The sequence below is a fragment of the Mercenaria mercenaria genome, chromosome 15 (genome assembly GCF_021730395.1).
Source record: "Mercenaria mercenaria strain notata chromosome 15, MADL_Memer_1, whole genome shotgun sequence".
Classification (NCBI taxonomy): Eukaryota; Metazoa; Mollusca; class Bivalvia; order Venerida; family Veneridae; genus Mercenaria; species Mercenaria mercenaria.
In genome coordinates this window covers 18,423,791-18,443,218 of record NC_069375.1, presented here as the reverse complement: position 1 = coordinate 18,443,218, position 19,428 = coordinate 18,423,791, and the positions used below count along the sequence as shown (strand labels likewise).

The following is a 19,428-nucleotide window of genomic DNA, read 5'->3' as shown; positions in this document are numbered from 1 at the left end:
AAATCATTTAAGAAATGATAGATAGAATTTTCAAAATTGACTTAAAATAAGAAAGCTTTGAACATTTCAATATTTAATCAAAATGACAGCCGTTTTGTCTCAGTGGCAATAATAAACAAAATGGCGTATTTATTTTCTATATAACTATTTGAACTGTATTATTTTATTTAAAATAATTTTACCATCCTTTCAACAATAGTAAAGGGAATAACCATGTGTTTATCTTAAACTCGAGAAAAAATAGCATTTAATCTGCATGTATTCGAAAGATTATTTGCTTAAGAAACCTTTCAGCAGTGTCTAGCTAACGTCATAAAGCACTTAAATGTCTGCCTCTGTGATCAGCTATATTTTTAATTTAATACTGATATATCTGTTTTCTTTTGCGATTCGATTTTAAAAATTCTTTCAAAGTTTTTGAAATCTTGAGGGTGACCTTTTGATCAAATCAACTTATTGTCTGGCATTCCTGGCAAATTATAAAGCATTCGGTTTAATTATCAGTTTATTCTAAACTTGTCTTGACATGGCTTTATTTATTTCACCACATAGAAACATTGGAAGGACATATAATAATATTAGTTAAACCTTAAGTTTCCGCGGAAAATAAAAAAAACAACATTTAATGCATTTTATTACAGTAAGTAATGAAGAATATTGTCAATAATGTTGTTACACTTTATTTTTAAAAGCTCACTCGATCAGTTTTTATAACTCATTTCTAGTATTTGTGTGTGATAAACGTAGCACTGAGTATTTTAATTAACTTGTGTATCAACCGTTCATGTTTGTTGCCGTTAAAAGCAATTCTCAATGAATTTTATTCATGAGTTTCTATACTAAGTCTTCTGTAGTTACACACTGACTCGAAAATTGACAGTAGGCGACATTATCAAATGTGATAACCAAAATATTTAATATGTTTTAAAACATTTATCTTTGTCCATCCTATCACGATTTGAGCGACAAGTGTTGTTATAAATTACACTGCAGTAAATTGCACGCGTAAAAATAGCGAAAAGATTTACTATTTGGACAACATGATAAAACGAATAAGGGAAAAACATAAAAATTCATTAAATATTTCAGGTGGCACATCAAAATAAATAGGTTGTTCCAAAAATAGTTAATATGAACAAGTTTATTTCAGATTTGAATAAGAGAACAGTCATTGCTGTAAACAGGGGTCATAGTATTAACATAAACAAGATATTGCTAATGTTGCCGTAAAAGTCTTCGCATGAACAATCCAGAATATAAACTAAGTTCAGATGACAATTATTAGTACATTTATAGCATAATTATATAGTGTTATGCATCGTGAGTAATGCATATATTAGATCTCCTCTGTACGCATTTTAGGTGACATGATATTTTTTGTAACACGATTATAGCATGATACGCCATTTAGCCTATCTAAAATATTTTTATTTCATTATTAAGGAAAAATCCATTCTTGCAGAATTATTCTGTTCTTTTTCTCACATTTTGTTGAGTAAAAGAAAAACAACAAGGTATCATTGTTTATCCTACTGAAAAAAATCACTCCTGCCTATTTCGTACCAGTCAGATATTTCATCTACAACACACATTGAAACATTGACACAGTATCTTCAATTAGATGAAATAGTGACACAGAAATAGCAATGACATAAAGTCTGTCAATCTTATACAAATTTAACATAGTATCTGTCGTAATGATTGTCATTGTTTTATTACGAGATTCTCATTATCCTGAACACGTGGTACCTACTTCTTAGAACCCAAAAAGTCCTCCTCCAAAACCAAGACCACTGAACAACATCATGTCCATCCTACAAGTAAGAGTGTATGTTAATATCTCTATGCCGTGTTTGAAATTTTACTTATTTCGTCTGTGTTTGTTTGAACATTATTCATCTTTCAATACCATGAAAGTATTATAAATAGTCTAAAGCAAATTATTGATTTAGCCCACAGACTAGACTAGTCTATATAAATAGATAAATTTTGAAAGAAATAACATTTAAATGAATCAGAAGACAATTGATGTACATGTGAAATAGAAGTACATGGTAATGTAAATATCCTCCATGAAGAGATGTATTTTGAGTTAACCAGAGAAATAAAGATAGAGAACGTTGAGTAAACAGTTAAAAAAGTAGTACTTCCAACAGATATTAACAAACAGAAATAGAGGAAATTATTTTATTCTGTGTCTTTAGCAAAATGTTAATCAGAGCACTAAATCGACCCATAGCTGTCGCCACAGGTTTAGTCAAGCCCAAACCACTAGGCTACTCACGCACACGTTACAGGCTAATCATGCTCACGTCACAGTGCATGCTACGCTCACGTCACTGCGCTAGTCACGCTCACGTCACAGGGCTAATCACGCTCTTGCCACAGGGCTAACCACGCTCTCATAACAGGGCTAGTCACACCTACGACACAGGGTTAGTCACGCTTTCGTCACAGAGCTAGTCATGCTCATGCCATAGGGCTAGTCACGCTAACATCACAGGGTTAGTCACCCTCACGCCACAGGGCTAGTTATGCGCACGCTACGGGGATAGTCATGTTCATGCCACAGAGCTAGTCATACTCACGCCACAGGACTAGTCGCTCTCACGTGACTCGCTAGTCATGCTCATATCTACCAAAAGGGCTAGTCACGCTCAAGTCACGAGGACAGTCATTCTCACGCAACAGGGCTAGTCACGTTCACGTAACAGGCTAGTCACCCACACGCCTCTGGGCTAGTCATGTTCATGTCACAGAGTTAGTCACGCACGTCAATGTGCTGGACTGCTCAAGCCACAGGGCTAACGACGCCCATGCAACAGGGCTAGTTACACTTACGCCACAGGGCTAGACATGCCCAGGCCACATGACTAGTCACGCTCACGCTACAGGTCTAGTTACGCTCACGCCACAGGACTAGTTATGCTCACGCCATAGGACTAGCCACGCTCAGGCCACATTGCTAGTGACGTTCTAGCCACAAGGATAGTTACGTCAAGCCACAGGGCTAGACATGTTCAGGCCATAGGACTTGTCACGCTCAAATCACAGGGCTAGTCACGCTCATGCCACTGGGCTACACATGCCCAGGTCACAGGATTAGTCACGCTCACGCCACAGGGCTAATCACGAATTTTTATTTCAGAAACCAATGAATATCGTATAAAATCTTAACAGAAAGTTGATAAACAGTGATTTCTATAAACAGTTATAAATAATTGAAAGGACAGAAAAAAATGAAGGTAGTACGTTATGTTAAGTCTTGATTATAAATATGATGATTGTATATACAGGTAATAAAGATATGATAAAGAGTTCCATGAGCAAGACGCAAGATGCCGCGTTATTTAGAACTATTCCGCCTGCGCAATCACAGTTGCACATCCTACTTATTGGGATGTGTTTTCATTTGTTTTACATAGTCGAATCAAATTTTGAAAGAAATTATTTGAATTTCATCTGAATATTATTTTACTTGTATTTTTTTTCATTATAATCTTGCATGTTATTATCACTATTATCCTATGTGGTATTATTTCTATTATCTTACATGTTGTTATTATTACTAGCAAATGGATCGTTGGCTGCGGGTTCAACACTGAAATGTAAAAATAAATTATTCAAAGAAATACAGACAAAAGGTTGTTAGAATTCTTTTTTATGCAATTTAAAAGCTTTACGAAATACCAGGTGACTGGTCCATAATAGCTAATTAGAGACGTTTTACGGAACAAATAACAAGATAAATAACGACTTTTTAAAATAATCTTTAAACATTTTATAAATAGGAAACTAAACTTTTCTTTTGGACAACAGAACGAAGTTGATATATTGAAACGAAGTAACAGAAGTTACTTTAATTGCAGCTTTTCAGGTGCAGAACAAAACATGCATATAGCGCTTAAAACGAAACACAAACGTTGAGCGCAGTCGCTATTGATCTACTGATCGAACGATTTATATCGCTCGCAATACTGCAGTTCTCTATTGCATGACTACTCAGGATTTGCAATTTCAGAGGTGCATTGCTCATAGACCACTAATATTTAAAAGTTTTGTTATTAGGTTTTGTATAAGAGTTAGTAGTTAAATATCTGGCATAAGAAATCGCGCACGCAGCCTGATGTTTTAAACACAGATCGTAACAAACAACTTTTAAAAAGTATAACATGAATCAAAATAACACGTCATACACTAAATGAGGTGCTTTATTTAAAACAGCCAATTATTTAGATTTCTTCCTTTTAAATTATCAACTTCAATAAGCCGATTGCTTTTAAGATATTACTGTTATCTGTACCTTGAAAAATTGAACATGTGAAAGCTGTAAGAAAATGATTAAAGCTGAACGTTTAAACTCCTTGTACAGAACCATAGTATATGTTTAAGTTTCGGATAAAGAAGAGAGTGTGATGATAAAATCCACTAGACAGGAAACGGCGCACTAAGGTTCTGTCTACTATAAAAATTAATATGCACAATAAATTGCTTAGGTTAACAGTGTCATCTACAGTTGTTTTAAGAACATAAATCAGTGTTGTATGTATTGCACACACATATATAACTGACCTTTGAAAATGCACATTATATAATTTAAAGACAATGTGAATGGAAACATGAATAAAAAATAAAGGTCCCAACAAGAAATAACTTATTTAAACGAATCTGATCTGTATGTTGGATTGCTCTGGATATTTTCAAAGGTGAATACAAAGGTGAATTGACCAGTAACCGCATACTGAAGTATATGCAAAAGAATAAATATCCTGAATGTATGACATTGTACAAACGAAAATCAGTTATGCATATACGAAGACACGGACGAAGCACTGTCTTGTCATGTACTAACAGAACATTTTTTTCTGAAGAAGTAAAAGGCAGTCTGGAATATTAGTAGTGTTATACACTGAAATATACTCAACTACTGGATGTAAATCAGGATTCAAGGACACTTTACTGATTACACTATTACACTATTAACGCGGTTATCTCCAGGGGCTGTCTTTTAAATTCTTACAAAATAATAAAATTGATCTTCTACTAAACGCTGGCAAGGAAAAAGGCGTTTCGATCTGATTTTGCTTCAACTAAACATCAATTAACCGTCACCAGACCATTAGTTCATGAGAGGGATTGTAAATGAATTCCACTATGTTGCATATTACGAAAACAAGAAATTATGGATCTGCGGATGTCTCTAAAATTGTTTTTTTTTTGTACTTTTAGCATATGTAAATGTTGAGTTCTGCTCAACCCGGGGCTAGAGGGCGTGGACGGTAGCAAGCATTTCCACTACCGTCCATGAACAGGCTCAATCAAACCGAGCCTGCAACATTTTCGTTTTTGTTGTGTTGAGCGACCTGTGGAGTTTCCACTTTTTCTATTTTCTTTGTTTCTGTGCCGTTCAATGTGTCTTAGGAGACACAACGTACAATTAACTTAGAAGAAAATAATTAGAACAAGGACGACTTACAATTAATTTAGAAGAACATAATTAGAACAAGGACTTAGACCCTATTGGAAGCAACACCTGTTTTACAAAATTAATTTAATAACCCCCTTCAAGGGAATTTGTATGCAGTTGATAGCTGAAATCAATGAATTCAGTTAGAAAAAGGCATAAGATACAGGAAGGCCATAGAAGAAAATATGAATCCACATGGCGGACATGTTTAAAGACACTATTTGCTCACTTAAGATGGGCATAAAAGTATGCATGAGGTAGAGATAGGCCCTAAAATTTTCAATGATAGAATTACATTAAATAAAGTCTAGAAATTAATTTCCAAGTCCTTGAAATAACCAAAAATGATTTCACAAATGTGAAGTTTATGATACTTTTGTTAATATCAATAACAGAAGTTTTAATTTTTAATTTAAAGTTGTGATCCACAAAGAATGACAACTCTTGCCTTGGGCTAGTACTTATAAGTAGAGATCTATTAGTTTACTTCCCTTGCAATTACACAATTGAGTGGAAAATGAAAACTGTTTAAGACACAATATCATACTTTTTTGCACAACAAAATCATTTAGGATTTATTCATTTGTGTTTGATTTACCCCTCAAGACATGGTTCCTATGATTCTGTCAACTTACATATGGTAAAAAATTAACTTTTAACAAGCCAATGATAAAACGAAGTACCAGTAGGTAAATAATAGTGCAGATAATACAGTTTTGCTTGTATCAAAATGTCACAATAGATCCACTTTTGTAATACAGAACACCTGGTAGGATTAGTAAAGGTGCAATTATATTGATCTCTATTTCCTATGCCTACATGAGGTCAAGTTTTGTTTTATGTTTATGGTGGAAATATTTTGACATTTATTAGAAAAACAAATGAGAAAGAATGTTTTATATGTTGAAGAAAGAAAAACCAATATTAGTATGAGCAACGGTCTCCTCATTTTTGTATTGATGTAATTCTATTGTGACCAAATGAGACTAGGAAAATTTTAGAAGCTATATGACCGTATTCTTTGTCAATGTATGACATCTCTGTGAGCATTGTCCATTTTATATAGAACACATGGGGAATAGTATTGGGTGTATTTTAGAATAGAATATCAAAGCAGGTAAGGAACGTTCTCAGCATTGTGTGAGTATTATATTTTAATTCCCTGTGATGTAAAGACTAAAGAAAGTCAATGGCCAAACTATTATTTATCATAGTAGGTATTCAAATTTTAGAATGTTCATGAATGAAATAAATCATGATAAAATAGATATATAGATCTAGCAAGCGATATGTAAAGCGTGTAATATGCATGCTAACTTAGCTTACAGATTATTGTTTTGAGGCTGATGGTTGTAATAGTTGGAGCTGAAAATATTTCAATTTGGTTTTAAATTTTATACAAATACAAGAAGTATTTATATAATACTGTTTACTATAAAGAGGCTTCTTATATGAGTTCGTTAGATGTTTTAACAAAATGTTCACTTTTAAGACAGTTACGACAAATATTTGCACATAGATTAAGTGATATTATTTGAAACAATGTTGTAATAGAACTAGAGATGCTAATAAGCACACACATACGTCGAGGGACTGAGTGCTAATTTATTGCATCTTGTCCTTTATTTATATATAGATACAATATTTTTCGCACTCAATCCTCGACTTGTTGTGACAAATCTTAACTTCAGATACATACAAACTACGCAGAACTATAACGAGTAGCTTAGAGCACACCAACAAACTTTGGACTGCAAGGGTACTACTGAAGCATAAACACAACGATAAATAATCTAAGAGTATTGAAGAACACAGAACGAATCAAGAAGCGAATAAGAAAAGAATCTCACAAAGTATTTTGCTGAGGTTGTTGATAGTTATAGTAGCTGAAAGAAAATAAATACAGATGTATCATTTATACATACAACTTGACCAACTATTTCATAGAAAACAAGCTTTAATGATTATTCAAATATTCCTTTATGAACGTTCAACGTCTACTCTAGATCTGGTATGAAATCAGTGTTTTTTTTTTTCCAAAAGAGTACACTATCATATAGAATGCTTAATAAGACATATGCACGAACTGAACAATATCATTCCCTTAAATGGTACGACACGCTAATTGAAACACTATCACACTTTTAAATGGTACGACACGATAATTGAAAACTATCACCCTTCTAAATGGTACGACACGCTAATTGAAACACTATCACACTTCTAAATGGTACGACACGCTAACTGAAACACTATCACACTTCTAAATGGTACGACACGCTAACTGAAACACTATCACACTTCTAAATGGTACGACACGCTAATTGAAACACTATCACGCTTCTAAATGGTACGACACGCTAACTGAAACACTATCATACTTCTAAATGGTACGACACACTAACTGAACCACTATCCCACTTCTAAATGGTACGACACGCTAACTGTACCACTATCACACTTCTAAATGGTACGTTGCGCTAACAGCGAGCCACTCTCTTACCCATAAACGGTACACTGGGCTTATAGCTATTAGACGCCATAGTGTTTATATTTTTTTTTGCTTCCTGTAGCGGTTTGTGACACATTTGGAACAACTATTCATGTGTACATTGGAACCACTTTATTGTGAAATATAGTAGCTGAAATCACGTTTCCCAGGCCGGAACTGTGTACTCAAAACAGAAAGTTGTCTTTCCTTTGCAATTCAAAGCTTACTTTAAATTTGCATGTTTAATTTTTACATGATTGCTTGGTTGACAGCACAGACTTCAAAAACTATTGCATTTAAATCTAGTAATTGTTGATATTGTAAAGTATTCCTTAATGTACAGCAAGTCCAGCTTTGCTGATGTTTGTCAAGTCTAGTCAAATTATCTTTTTACTAAATGGGTGTCCATATGACACTAGTCCCCCTCCCCTAGCCCATTTCATGTCACTGTACATGATGAAACATTATTGAAATTAAATGCAATATTTTAAGCACTCTGTGTGAATTTTTGACAAAGTCAAAAACAATAACCCCAGTCTGGCTGAGTGTAATCCTAAACAAAACACCAGGTGCCAAATTTACATCATTACATTATTCTTTAATGTTTTATGACTGTAGGACAAAACCTTTTTAAGATAAATGAAACACAATCTTTTATACCCGTAATGCATACTTTTTTTACGTCAAGGACACTAACTCTGGTCTTGCAACTTGAAATCCAAAACAAAACGCAAGTACACACATTCGTATGCTGAATAATATTTCTATGTAGTTTCATGACTAGGTAATGTAATGTTTTAAGAATTCTAGGAAAAGTACTTTTAGAGATACATGAAACGCAAACTTTTAAGACATTTTTATGGATATTTCTGACTAAATCAAGGGCAATAACTCTTGTCTTGCTGTATAAAATCCTCATTAAAACACAAGGTGCACAACGTCATATGCTAAATAACAATTTTGTGAGGTTCGATACCTGTCGGTCAAATAATTCTTATGATATGCACGACACAGATTCGGATGGACAGAAGGACGGACGGACGAACAATAAGTGCTCAGGTTGACACGAAATTTCTGTTATGTAATAAAACGCTATAGAATCACGTGTCGATTAAGAATCTACTATTGCTCTTTTAATAGCTGTCACTGCGAAATGTCACGTACAAGTAATATAAAGTACTAGACCAGAGAAAGGTGTTCTACAGTGAATACCAACACCAGATGTTACGTTTACATTTCAAACCCGAAAAAGTCAGTTATCAAAGTTTATACATATATATGAATGAATCAATTAGATATTAGAGATCAAAAGCGAAGAAACAATAAGAATCTATAGCTTACAAGGGGTCGTTGTTGAAGTTATTGACAGGCTGTTGCGGCACATAAGAGCTGAAATTATAGACAAATTCAAGATTTGCTTATATACAAAAGGAAATGATTTCCAAATCACATGTCAACTTTTTGTTTTCGTTGTGTTAAACAGTCACGCATTGGAACAGCAATTGATATGTTGTCCGGACTTCTCAGTTATTGAATGTAAATGAAAAGCAATTATATATATATATATATATATATGATACTTATCATGCATAATTGAATCTAATGCTAAGTAAATAAACATATCTCATGAATAAACAAGCATACGTGTTACATATCGCAATAATGTGTACATTGCATGCAATGCTTTCAGTGCTCAATTTCATTCGATACATACCCCGGACTTGGTTTCTTAACACGGGAAAGCAAAACAAAGTCCGGACAATTGACCGCTATTAACCATTCATCGCGTAAAGTGTTCAGAAAGTACCTAGGTAGCATAATACAATGCTGGCCTTCGTTCCTAAAATAGAATCGAAGTGTTGGCTTTTTAAAGACGCACCACAAGATAACTGTATTCTTTTGTATTTCCATGACGGAAATTATACATGCTTTGGATTAATAAATTGAGAAATAACAATTATCTAGTTACAAATTGGCAGTCATAAATATAAGGCCAAGACACTGTGTTTAAATATATTATTGAATTATTATAGTAATATGCATAATACTTGATGTATTAAGGTGAGTTTAGACCACACTTTGTTTTAACAGTATAAGATACTTATTATACTACTTTTATAAATATACTGGAAAAAGATTTACTGAATATTTTTGCAGATGAAGTTGCGAAAGCACATTAACTTAGGTAGGGAGGGCCTAAATTGTCCACCTTTTATCTTGTAGAATAAATCAGTAATATCAGAATGATGTGCACGAAATTCATGCGAGAGGAAAATGTATGTCACTAGGTTGTGGATAACTCTACTCTGAATTTGCAACATATTCACTCTGGGTTTTTACCACTATAGCATAACATAGACTCATCTCGAAAGTAATTAAACCGATAAATAATCATTCCACAACATTTTTGTATATCTACAATCTACTATATCAAATCCGGTAAATAATGGCGTTTATTAAATCTATCGTTTAATGAAAAGACACAGGTACTTTGATTTTGTGCGAAATTGTACTTTTGTCTGCTGTAAAGTTGACATGTGATTTGTTATTGATACAATTTTTCAAAAATGATACATGTATATTACATTTAAAGAACATTTATTTGAATGCATTGAAATGCTTTATCAAAATAATCTCATATAGTATGTAAACACGAACATATACAAAATTTATAACAATATTTAAAATAGTAGTTATGAATAGTAACATTTTTTTCTGTACAATGACCGTAATCTGTAAATTACCATGGCACCAAGCACAAGCACTTTGTATAACAGCAACATATCATTGTATTAGATACACGCGAAACCCATGCATTCTGAACAATCTTAGTAATAACATGATAATATTGGTCTTGTATGACAACTTTCAAATACACCAAAACGCGAAAACATTTATATAAAGAGTAGTATTAGTAATATGCTTCATACATATTAATGTACATGTTAGAAGTAAATTCATGCGCACTTGTTTGCATAGAAAACATTAATGCTGCTAATCCTTGTGGCTATCGTTGTTTATTTGAAGTTTTCGTCAATTCAGATTTTATCCACTATACCTTCACATAATACTTTATCACAAGCCAGGCATACACGTTCTGTGTAATTCCTTAATTATTATTTTGTAAATGTTTCATGAATTACTTAAATAAAATATATTTAGACAGATTTTACAACAGCGTACTGCATGACACGAAACCATCTTGTACTGTCTAATGGAACATTTTCAATTACAATTCAAAGCCGAACTATTCATAGCAAAACATAGCGTTAGACTTTAAGATATAGTCATAGTGTCAAGAAGCCGACATAATTAGAGTAATGCATAGTGTTATCCTGTAAAATAGACATAATCGTATTCTCATGAAGCCGAATCACTTCTAGCGAAATACAACGTAAGCCTATAAAAAATGATCCTACTAGGTTAAGTCAGAACTACTTCTAGCAAAGCATTACATAAGCCTGTAAAAAGACATAATCATACTGTCTTAATTCTAACTATTTCTAGCAAAGCATAGCATAAGCTTGTAAAAAAGACATAATCAATACATTGCTTAACCAAACTATTTCCAGCAAAGCATAACATCAGCATGTAAAATAAGCATAATCATACTCTCTTAAACCGAACTATTTCTAGTAAAGTATAGCGCAGCCTGTAAAATATAAATAATCATACTCTGATGAAGCCGAACTACTTCAAGCAGCAAAGCATAGCATTAGCCTATAAGATAGACATAATCACAACTCTCATTTGTTCAAGGCAACGCAAAGCAGATGGCGCCCAGTAAAGCCAGCTAAGCATTTACTGTTTCTCACAAGGTATTCTGTTGTTGCGAAGTTTGGGAATTTTGTTGAGTATTGCTCTGGATTTCCTGAGAGGACGTTTGTTGTGTCAGTTGATTATTTGAGCTGCAATTGAGAATTTTTATCTAAGATTACTTATATATATCTGTCTGGTGAGTTTTATATGAGTTTAGTTATGTCTTTTAGTGATAAACAAGTAGTAGTAAGTTCATACGCATTCAGCTGTATTTTTATACCTTCATTTCATGAGTTGAATTTTTAAAGGTGATTTTCTTCTGTCATTCAGATGTAAAAGAAATAAAATAATTAAATATTAAAAATTATCATAATTAAACTCAAACTCTTTATGTTTCATTACTCTAAAATGGTTTATTTATTGCTTTTAAATGCTCGTAATAAATACACAATAAGCATTTGTTCTTACGTATTTTGTCCTTGGTTTTGTTGTTGTTGTTGTTGTTTTTGCCATTGTTGTTGCAGTGCAGAATAATCACTAAAATCATTTTTTAAGTAATGTTTAAATAGAATATAGATATGCATAACTTCATATAAGATTGTTCAGAATAAAATATGTTTTATAAATTAACCAATTTTAAGAGAAATAACTAATGTCAAATCAATTTATTGTTTTAATGAAAAATAGTTCTCTTAAAATTCATATGTATGTAGGGTTAGATAATCACTGTTACACTGTAAAACCTTTATTACTAAAGTGCATCTTACACTGTGGGCGCTGCAGTAGTAGTTGGTGCCTGATTTTTGTTAGCTTGGTTCTGTTGCCAGAGCTGATATTGTTTTTGGAATGCGGCATAATCACTAGATTGTTAAAAAATAATTAAGTTTTTTTTTACATACATTTAATGTAGAAAACGGTGATTTTGTTAAATGAAATAACTGTTCGGAGTTAAAATAAAAGTATTTTTTTCCTTATTGAAAAGGTACTTTTTAAAAAAAATTTCTACACTGTCAAAAGTGTTTCTAACGCTTTTAACTTCTGGATCATTGGATTTTGGTCTTTAACGTGGATACGACACAAATATTCGTTTGTAAATAAAGTTTATACCACAGATTATTCTTCAAAAACATTTCTTTATTATTTGAATGGCCATGTCTTTCTAGTGTATGCATATGATTCCTCAGTTAAAAAACAAATCATAGATTTAATTGCGTTTCTTTGATGAAACCTTTAAATCGAAAATAATATTATGGTTCAGCAGAAGCCATAATAGACAAATTCATTCTAAATTTGATTTTTGTAAAACTTACAAGGTGGGTGATTGAGCAGGAGTTTGTGTTTGTGCAACTGATGTTGCTGGCTGTGGCATACTGGCGCTACAATAATGAGGAAAAGTATCAAGTCAATTAAATGTAAGTTATTACACGATAAAAACAACGAGAAAATTATAATATTGCTAGATTACTGAAAACGTAAAGGCATACTTGGTGAAAATGTTTCAAATTATCCATTTTAAAATGTATGCTCATAATATATCTAACTGCTTATAATGTATATTCCGATAAGTGTTCTTAATTCCATTTAATGGCTATTTCCTTGATTTACAACCGTACTCAACTTCAGCTCCTTTTTTTAGTTTGTTTGGACAAAGTGGTCACCTTTCATCGAGCTATTTTTGAAGAGAAACATATTCGCGGAGAAAATGATGCAATGTAAACAGGACAAAACTTTACACCATCTTCCAGCGACAATGACATGAACAAAAACTGCGCATTGTTGAAAAAAGTGTGAACGTTTTGAATTTGATGACTACAAACAGTATATATCGCACCAGTACCTACAACTAAACACTTTAAACTTAAATTGAAACACTGAATTTATTTAATGGTCATGACTGCTTGTACTATACTTTAGGCAACATTCACCCAGAACATAATCTGACGTTAATCAAGTACTTATAAGAATAGTTTGCACGAAGACGTCCATGATCAAACGATACGTGAGCCCTGACTGTGTCGGGAATCGTACTATCTATGCATAACATAGTAAGTATTAATTTGCATTTAGATAAAAAGGTGAATTAGTTTTTATGATCAAAATATAAGTCTTACACAGGGTTTAGCTGAACTGCGGCAGTATTTGCCTGACTTTGCTGCTGCTGTTGTTGCCATTGAAGAAACTGTTGTTGCATGGATGCAAGACCGCTAGAGGTTCATGAGAAAAGAAGACATATGAATTGGTCTCTTGTGAAATATTTCAGACCTTTTTTGACATGTCTTTACTGAACGCTGACATAACGCAAAATGTAAGAATTGTGAAGAAGAAAACTCAGCTATTTATGAAGAAATAGAATAAAAGATCAAAACACTAGTAAAAGGACAAACACAAAGACCCATTAAATAACAAATACTCTTACGGAGCATTTTGCGGCTGTACAGGCACTTGGGCAACTGGAAGGACTGGTTGTGGAAGGTTGCCTCTGCAAAAAATGATATTTGATTCACGACTAACTTGAGCATAGATATCGATCCCTCTACTAAATAACTATTCAGAGAGCCGCATGTTGTCTTATCTTAATCCAAAATATTACACCGGAGCTAAATTTAACTTATTACTGTTGTTAACTGGTACATTGTTATTCTAAAACGTAACAAACGTTATGTCACACCTAAATGACATAGAATCTACGATATCTTTACAAAGTATGTAAGATTTTTAAATCCATAACCTTTTTACATGATATTATTTAACAGGTATTTAGTATACATGATGACATTGCTTACGCTGAAACAGGTTGTTGTTGAGTAAATGCAGCTGTCGGCTTATTTTGTTGTTGCAGAAGCCAATTGCTATATTGTTTTTGCAGCGAATTGTAGTCATTGAACCTGTTATTTAAAGTGTTGGAAAGGTTTTTATAACTATGTACTTTGAAAATCTCTCTTTTTCACTTTATTTTGACAAAGTGCTGCGATAACAGTAGCACAGGAAAAGGAAGTATACACCTTTAACATATTAATATATATGATAAATAATTAAAAGGCTATTTAAAATAGCTATTAGATAATATTGAATTACCATTTGATCACAGTTCTCAAAACTTGCAATTCACTAAAATAATGTTTTACTTAAATTGTTTTGCGAAGTTACTAATAGTCTTTGTAAAACGTTTTAGCGTGGTTTAACAATACTTAGTATCATAAAAGGTTTTACTACATTAGAAAGTATTGATTAATAAGCTCACATGGCGGTGGGTGGTTGTGCTGTTGCTGCCGAAGAAGGAAGGGTTTGCGTAGCAACTGGCACACTGTAAAATAAGCGCGAGCAAATAGCAAGTATAATAGCAAAATCTGTAAGATTTAGAAAGTTTCTAAAAATAAACACATTTGTTCAAACTCTGTTAAAATAAGCCACATCTTTACGAATGAATAGAATGTAGCTTCTTCTTGTAAACTGACATTAGTTAGAATATGTATTGCTCTCTCTCGTATCAGATGTTTAAATAAAAGTAGTAATAATGAGAACACTCAATAAAACATTATTGTGTTTGATCTTACATTGGTTGTAAGTTTGGCTGTATTGTTGGTTCAACTACAGGAGTCGCTATAACCGGTACAGTGTTTGTTTGTATCAAAGTAGCTTGGTCCTGTGCCTGCGTTTGTTGTTGGTTCAATTTTAACCATTGTTGGAATTTTTGGAATGTGGCATAGTCGCTGAAGAGATTTGAAAAGTTATTTAACTATAACAAAATGGTGTGGTGGACACTGGGATCTTAATAATTTTAATTTAAAATTGTTAAATTAATTATAATGACAAGCGTACACTAAACAAAACTCAAAAACATAAATATAATGTTTTTTATCATTTCACATCTGAATATTTTAGCTTATTCTCAATAAATGTTATTTAGATATCGAGAGATATTTGTAACATGTTTCTTACAAAGTGCCCGGTGTTTGTTTCGGAGCTGTTGGTTTTTTTCCTTCCCTGAAAAAAATAGTTTCTAAATCTGTCTTTCAAAATGTTTATCATTTCCATAAACAATGCTGATAACGAGTATTCTAAATGAAAACTTTTATCATTGGTTTAATATTGCCGAATTGAATTGAATATATCTAGTTTGATGTTTTCAAAATACCCATACCCTGTAAACTGTATCAGTTTTAGAAACAATGTTTAATATACTAGGCTGATTATTGATACATTCTAGTTCTATGTGATAAGTAATTCCTATATTTTAAGACAAGCGTTATCTTTAACTGTTTTTTAATTTTGTTCGTTCATCAATAGAGTTTTAACTTGGGCCTAAGGCTTATACTGTTCACATTATGTTTTCAAAGGAGTAAATACAAACTTAAACTTATTTGATATTTGTTTCAAGATTTAATAGTTTATGATACTTTCGGTTCTATATGCTATTGTTAGACATGTCACGCTTTTTGATAATTGTTTTATTATGAAAGTGATTCCGTTACTACCGACTTGAAAGATGCTTACAATAAAGCTTGTTGTGCTTTAAATGTCTGATATCGCAGGTACCATTTTGACATTTGAGTTTGGTCAATATGTCCCAAATGACTTTCACCCTGTGTCTGGCCTCCTGTTGAGCTGACAGCAGGTTTTGATAGCGCCCCATTATTCTGATCCTGGGTCATTGCAGCTGTATTTCTGAAATTATTGCACCTTTACACAAGTTATGTGTTTTATAACTTCGCAATTCTGTGCTCAATTTCAACGTAAATACAGCCAATAGCGAAAACAAAAATGGCAATTACATACACTCACCACAGATATATTTAAAGAAATCATTAAACAAACAAAGTGCACTTAGTGGTATTAATCATCGGAAGCTAAGTATATCAAATGAGATTAAACAAAATTCATTTCATTCATAACTGGCGAAAGTTTCATTACAAACTGTACCCTATGTGATCAACACACTTAAAACCGTTATTGATATGCGGACTAAAGGGCTTGTAGTAAACTTAAAGCATGTCTTACAAAGGTTTCGATGGTTCTGGCACTGTGACTATGATTGGGTATTTCACCTGTTTGGTATCCATGTTAGCGCTTAAATAGAAACAGTATGATCATTTTAAAAAATATCTAGTATTTCAGCAAACCTTTACGTCAATAGTACTAATTTGTGTCCTCTCATATAGTTGAATTAAAATGATTGTCAAAATAGTGAATTTGCGACAAGACTTTCGAAGGTTCTCCTGCTGAAATTATTCATTATGATCTGTTAAATATTATCGACGGATTGGACATTACTAATCTTAGTATGTTTAAGGAACTATTTTCTGTTGATATGTTATAGTTACAGATTCAGTCTTGAGAAAGTAGTCTGATAGCAATAGGCACAACCTCACATTACTTACAAAAATGTAAGAGTTGTAAAAAAAAAGAAAAGTATGCCTCGGACATCTTCCAATCTCATGCTTATTTTTTTGTGGCTCTTGTGTTTCCTACCTATTTTACTTGAAATAAGTTTGGGTGCTCTTTCAATCTGGAGATGTATGTGTTTCTTAAGTGCGACACAAACGTACACAATACATTTCTGAATAGTACTTGTAGAGATAACTATGTCTAAAGAATAAAATACTGTGTAGAGCTTGTAGATTAATTATAAGCAATCGTTATTTGATGTTATGTTGTACAAATGTAATTTCTAAATATGATTGATTTGTTTGGTTAAAGGATTGCTAATATATCCATGTTATCAATATGTAACACTTTTGAATCAAAGAAATGTATTCGATCTGTACGACCATATTACAAACTGTGCTTACAGGTCAATTCCTGTTGTATCTTTAACAGAGGTTGACATCGATTGTTTGTCTTGTATATTGTTGATATCTACACCAGCTCTGTAAAAGTCCATGATATAGCTAGAGAAGTTATCGTTATTCACTTATACAACACAACCGTAGTCAGACAAACTCTGAAAGGCAGCAAGTCTAAGTTTCTATGTCCATGCCAGAATTCATATTATAATGGAACGAAATAATGAGAAACATTTATTCTAAATCATCGAAAGGTGACTTTTGTTTGGGTACTAAAGTTTAGGAGAGTGAAATGAGATGAAATGAACGTTTTAGATATTCATAAGGGATATATTACCCACCACCTTCCTACATACACATCCTTTACACAGATATTCCGACTGCTTAATTAAATTTTTTGTACTTTTCGTTTTAGTCAGGTTTTGACATTTAACTCGGTCATTGCTCTCGGATATGTAATAAAATTTACTTGTTCATTGACAGTAACAAAGAACATTTCCACAAGATTTTTAGACTTAGTGCGTAAATGTGTGATGAGGTATGTTCAAAAAAACGATTTCTAAATTTGTAATTACGTGTTTATCCAACTGAGATGACGGGGTGGACAATGGGTGTATCGCTGGAATCGGTAAAGCAACTTAAGTGCAAAGCTATGAAACAAATAATATTTTATCCTAAGTAAGAAAGGTTTCTGTAAATTGATTATAATAAACCAACATTAGCAGAAGGAGAGCATCTGAAAGAAATGGGTGTTGTGCTCTTACGCGTTAGACTTGAGTTTGGGCAATCCCGGAAGTACTTGGTAGCTACTCGTATTTGCTGTAAGAGGAGAGGGTGGTGGAGGCCTAGACTTTCCTGTCGGAAATTCAGCGGCATTTCCATTATCGTTTGGTCTGCAATAATGAGATATTATAAGAATTACAGAATTCAAGCGTAGTTTTCAATACCTGATACAGTTTTCATCAATTCAATTCTCTTAAATTGATTTAAGCACAGTTATTTTGTCAAACGGTCTTTCAATTAGAAATATGTTAAGAAAAATGTCAACAAGTGTTTGAATCAGTATGTAGTTTCAAGATTGGCAACAAGTGCCTTTAATCTTTCCAACAAAATTTTAAGGGTTAATCTCTTTCACACGTCTTCTTAGATAAATTTACTATAAATACATGTATCAATTCATACGTTTTCGTGGACTTAATTGACTTTCAAAAAGACTCTTGATATTCTTGTTATATGATCCCAGATGCTGATTTTGATTATTCCAAAGATTCAAGTAAACGTTTTGAAAGTATCACAAACTATTTCTATTAAATGTGGAAAACTCAGACAAAACCGAAATGCTGAAAAACGTTTCTTCCTGGGACAATGTAATTTAAATATCAATATGAGTCTTCTTTAAAATAATCAGCATGTGTTAATTGTAATGATTTTGAACTTAAGTATTTAGATCAACTAAATATGTGACTTCAACGAACAAGTAAGGTGTATGATCCCATGTGCATTAATTACATTTTGTGCATATAGTGCAAAAGCAATGTATCTTACGAAAAATTACGTTGTTTTGCGGCATATTCTACGATAGAAATCTGTGCCTCTTGGTTTTTATTGTCTCTGAAATTTATTAAGATATAACATTGTATGAGGTTTACCGCAATGTCCCATTGTTATTTGTATACGGAAAGTTGTAACATTAAATATAGAATGACGAACAATTAGTCAGTATTTCCGATATATTAGCAGCGGAAACCTTATGTGTAAACAACACTAACATATTTTTATTATTTTGTATATCGGTTTATCTATAGGCCTACTGTCAGCTGAAATGTTTATATTACTGACAAAGATAATAGAATATCAGTGATCAACCAAGACATTATTCAAGGATAGATCGTTATTCAGAAACAAAACTTCAGTATTATGAGAAGCAT

General features: G+C 32.7%; 1 protein-coding gene across 7 annotated transcripts in view; it reads right to left on the bottom strand.

The window, feature by feature from the left end:
- The window catches only part of LOC123548862 (alpha-protein kinase 1-like), a 44,487-nt gene that overhangs the window by 973 nt on the left and 24,086 nt on the right, over positions 1-19,428 (bottom strand). Inside the window, exons 7-26 of one of the 7 annotated variants that reach the window (XM_045336474.2) lie at positions 19,046-19,111; positions 18,265-18,393; positions 17,507-17,584; positions 16,716-16,784; positions 16,212-16,382; positions 15,657-15,701; positions 15,272-15,427; positions 14,959-15,021; positions 14,501-14,602; positions 14,134-14,196; positions 13,829-13,921; positions 13,028-13,093; positions 12,485-12,577; positions 12,186-12,254; positions 11,774-11,866; positions 9,300-9,347; positions 7,318-7,353; positions 6,794-6,832; positions 3,554-3,601; positions 1,754-1,814 (exon numbers count right to left, since the gene is read on the bottom strand). In XM_045336474.2, the coding sequence (XP_045192409.2) occupies positions 1,757-1,814; positions 3,554-3,601; positions 6,794-6,832; positions 7,318-7,353; positions 9,300-9,347; positions 11,774-11,866; positions 12,186-12,254; positions 12,485-12,577; positions 13,028-13,093; positions 13,829-13,921; positions 14,134-14,196; positions 14,501-14,602; positions 14,959-15,021; positions 15,272-15,427; positions 15,657-15,701; positions 16,212-16,382; positions 16,716-16,784; positions 17,507-17,584; positions 18,265-18,393; positions 19,046-19,111 (1,585 nt within the window). In that variant the 3' untranslated portion in view covers positions 1,754-1,756. The remainder of the gene's footprint in view (positions 1-1,753; positions 1,815-3,553; positions 3,602-6,793; positions 6,833-7,317; positions 7,354-9,299; positions 9,348-11,773; positions 11,867-12,185; positions 12,255-12,484; positions 12,578-13,027; positions 13,094-13,828; positions 13,922-14,133; positions 14,197-14,500; positions 14,603-14,958; positions 15,022-15,271; positions 15,428-15,656; positions 15,702-16,211; positions 16,383-16,715; positions 16,785-17,506; positions 17,585-18,264; positions 18,394-19,045; positions 19,112-19,428) is intronic. The other 6 variants (XM_045336490.2, XM_045336481.2, XM_053524678.1 and 3 more) reach the window with 6 other exon arrangements.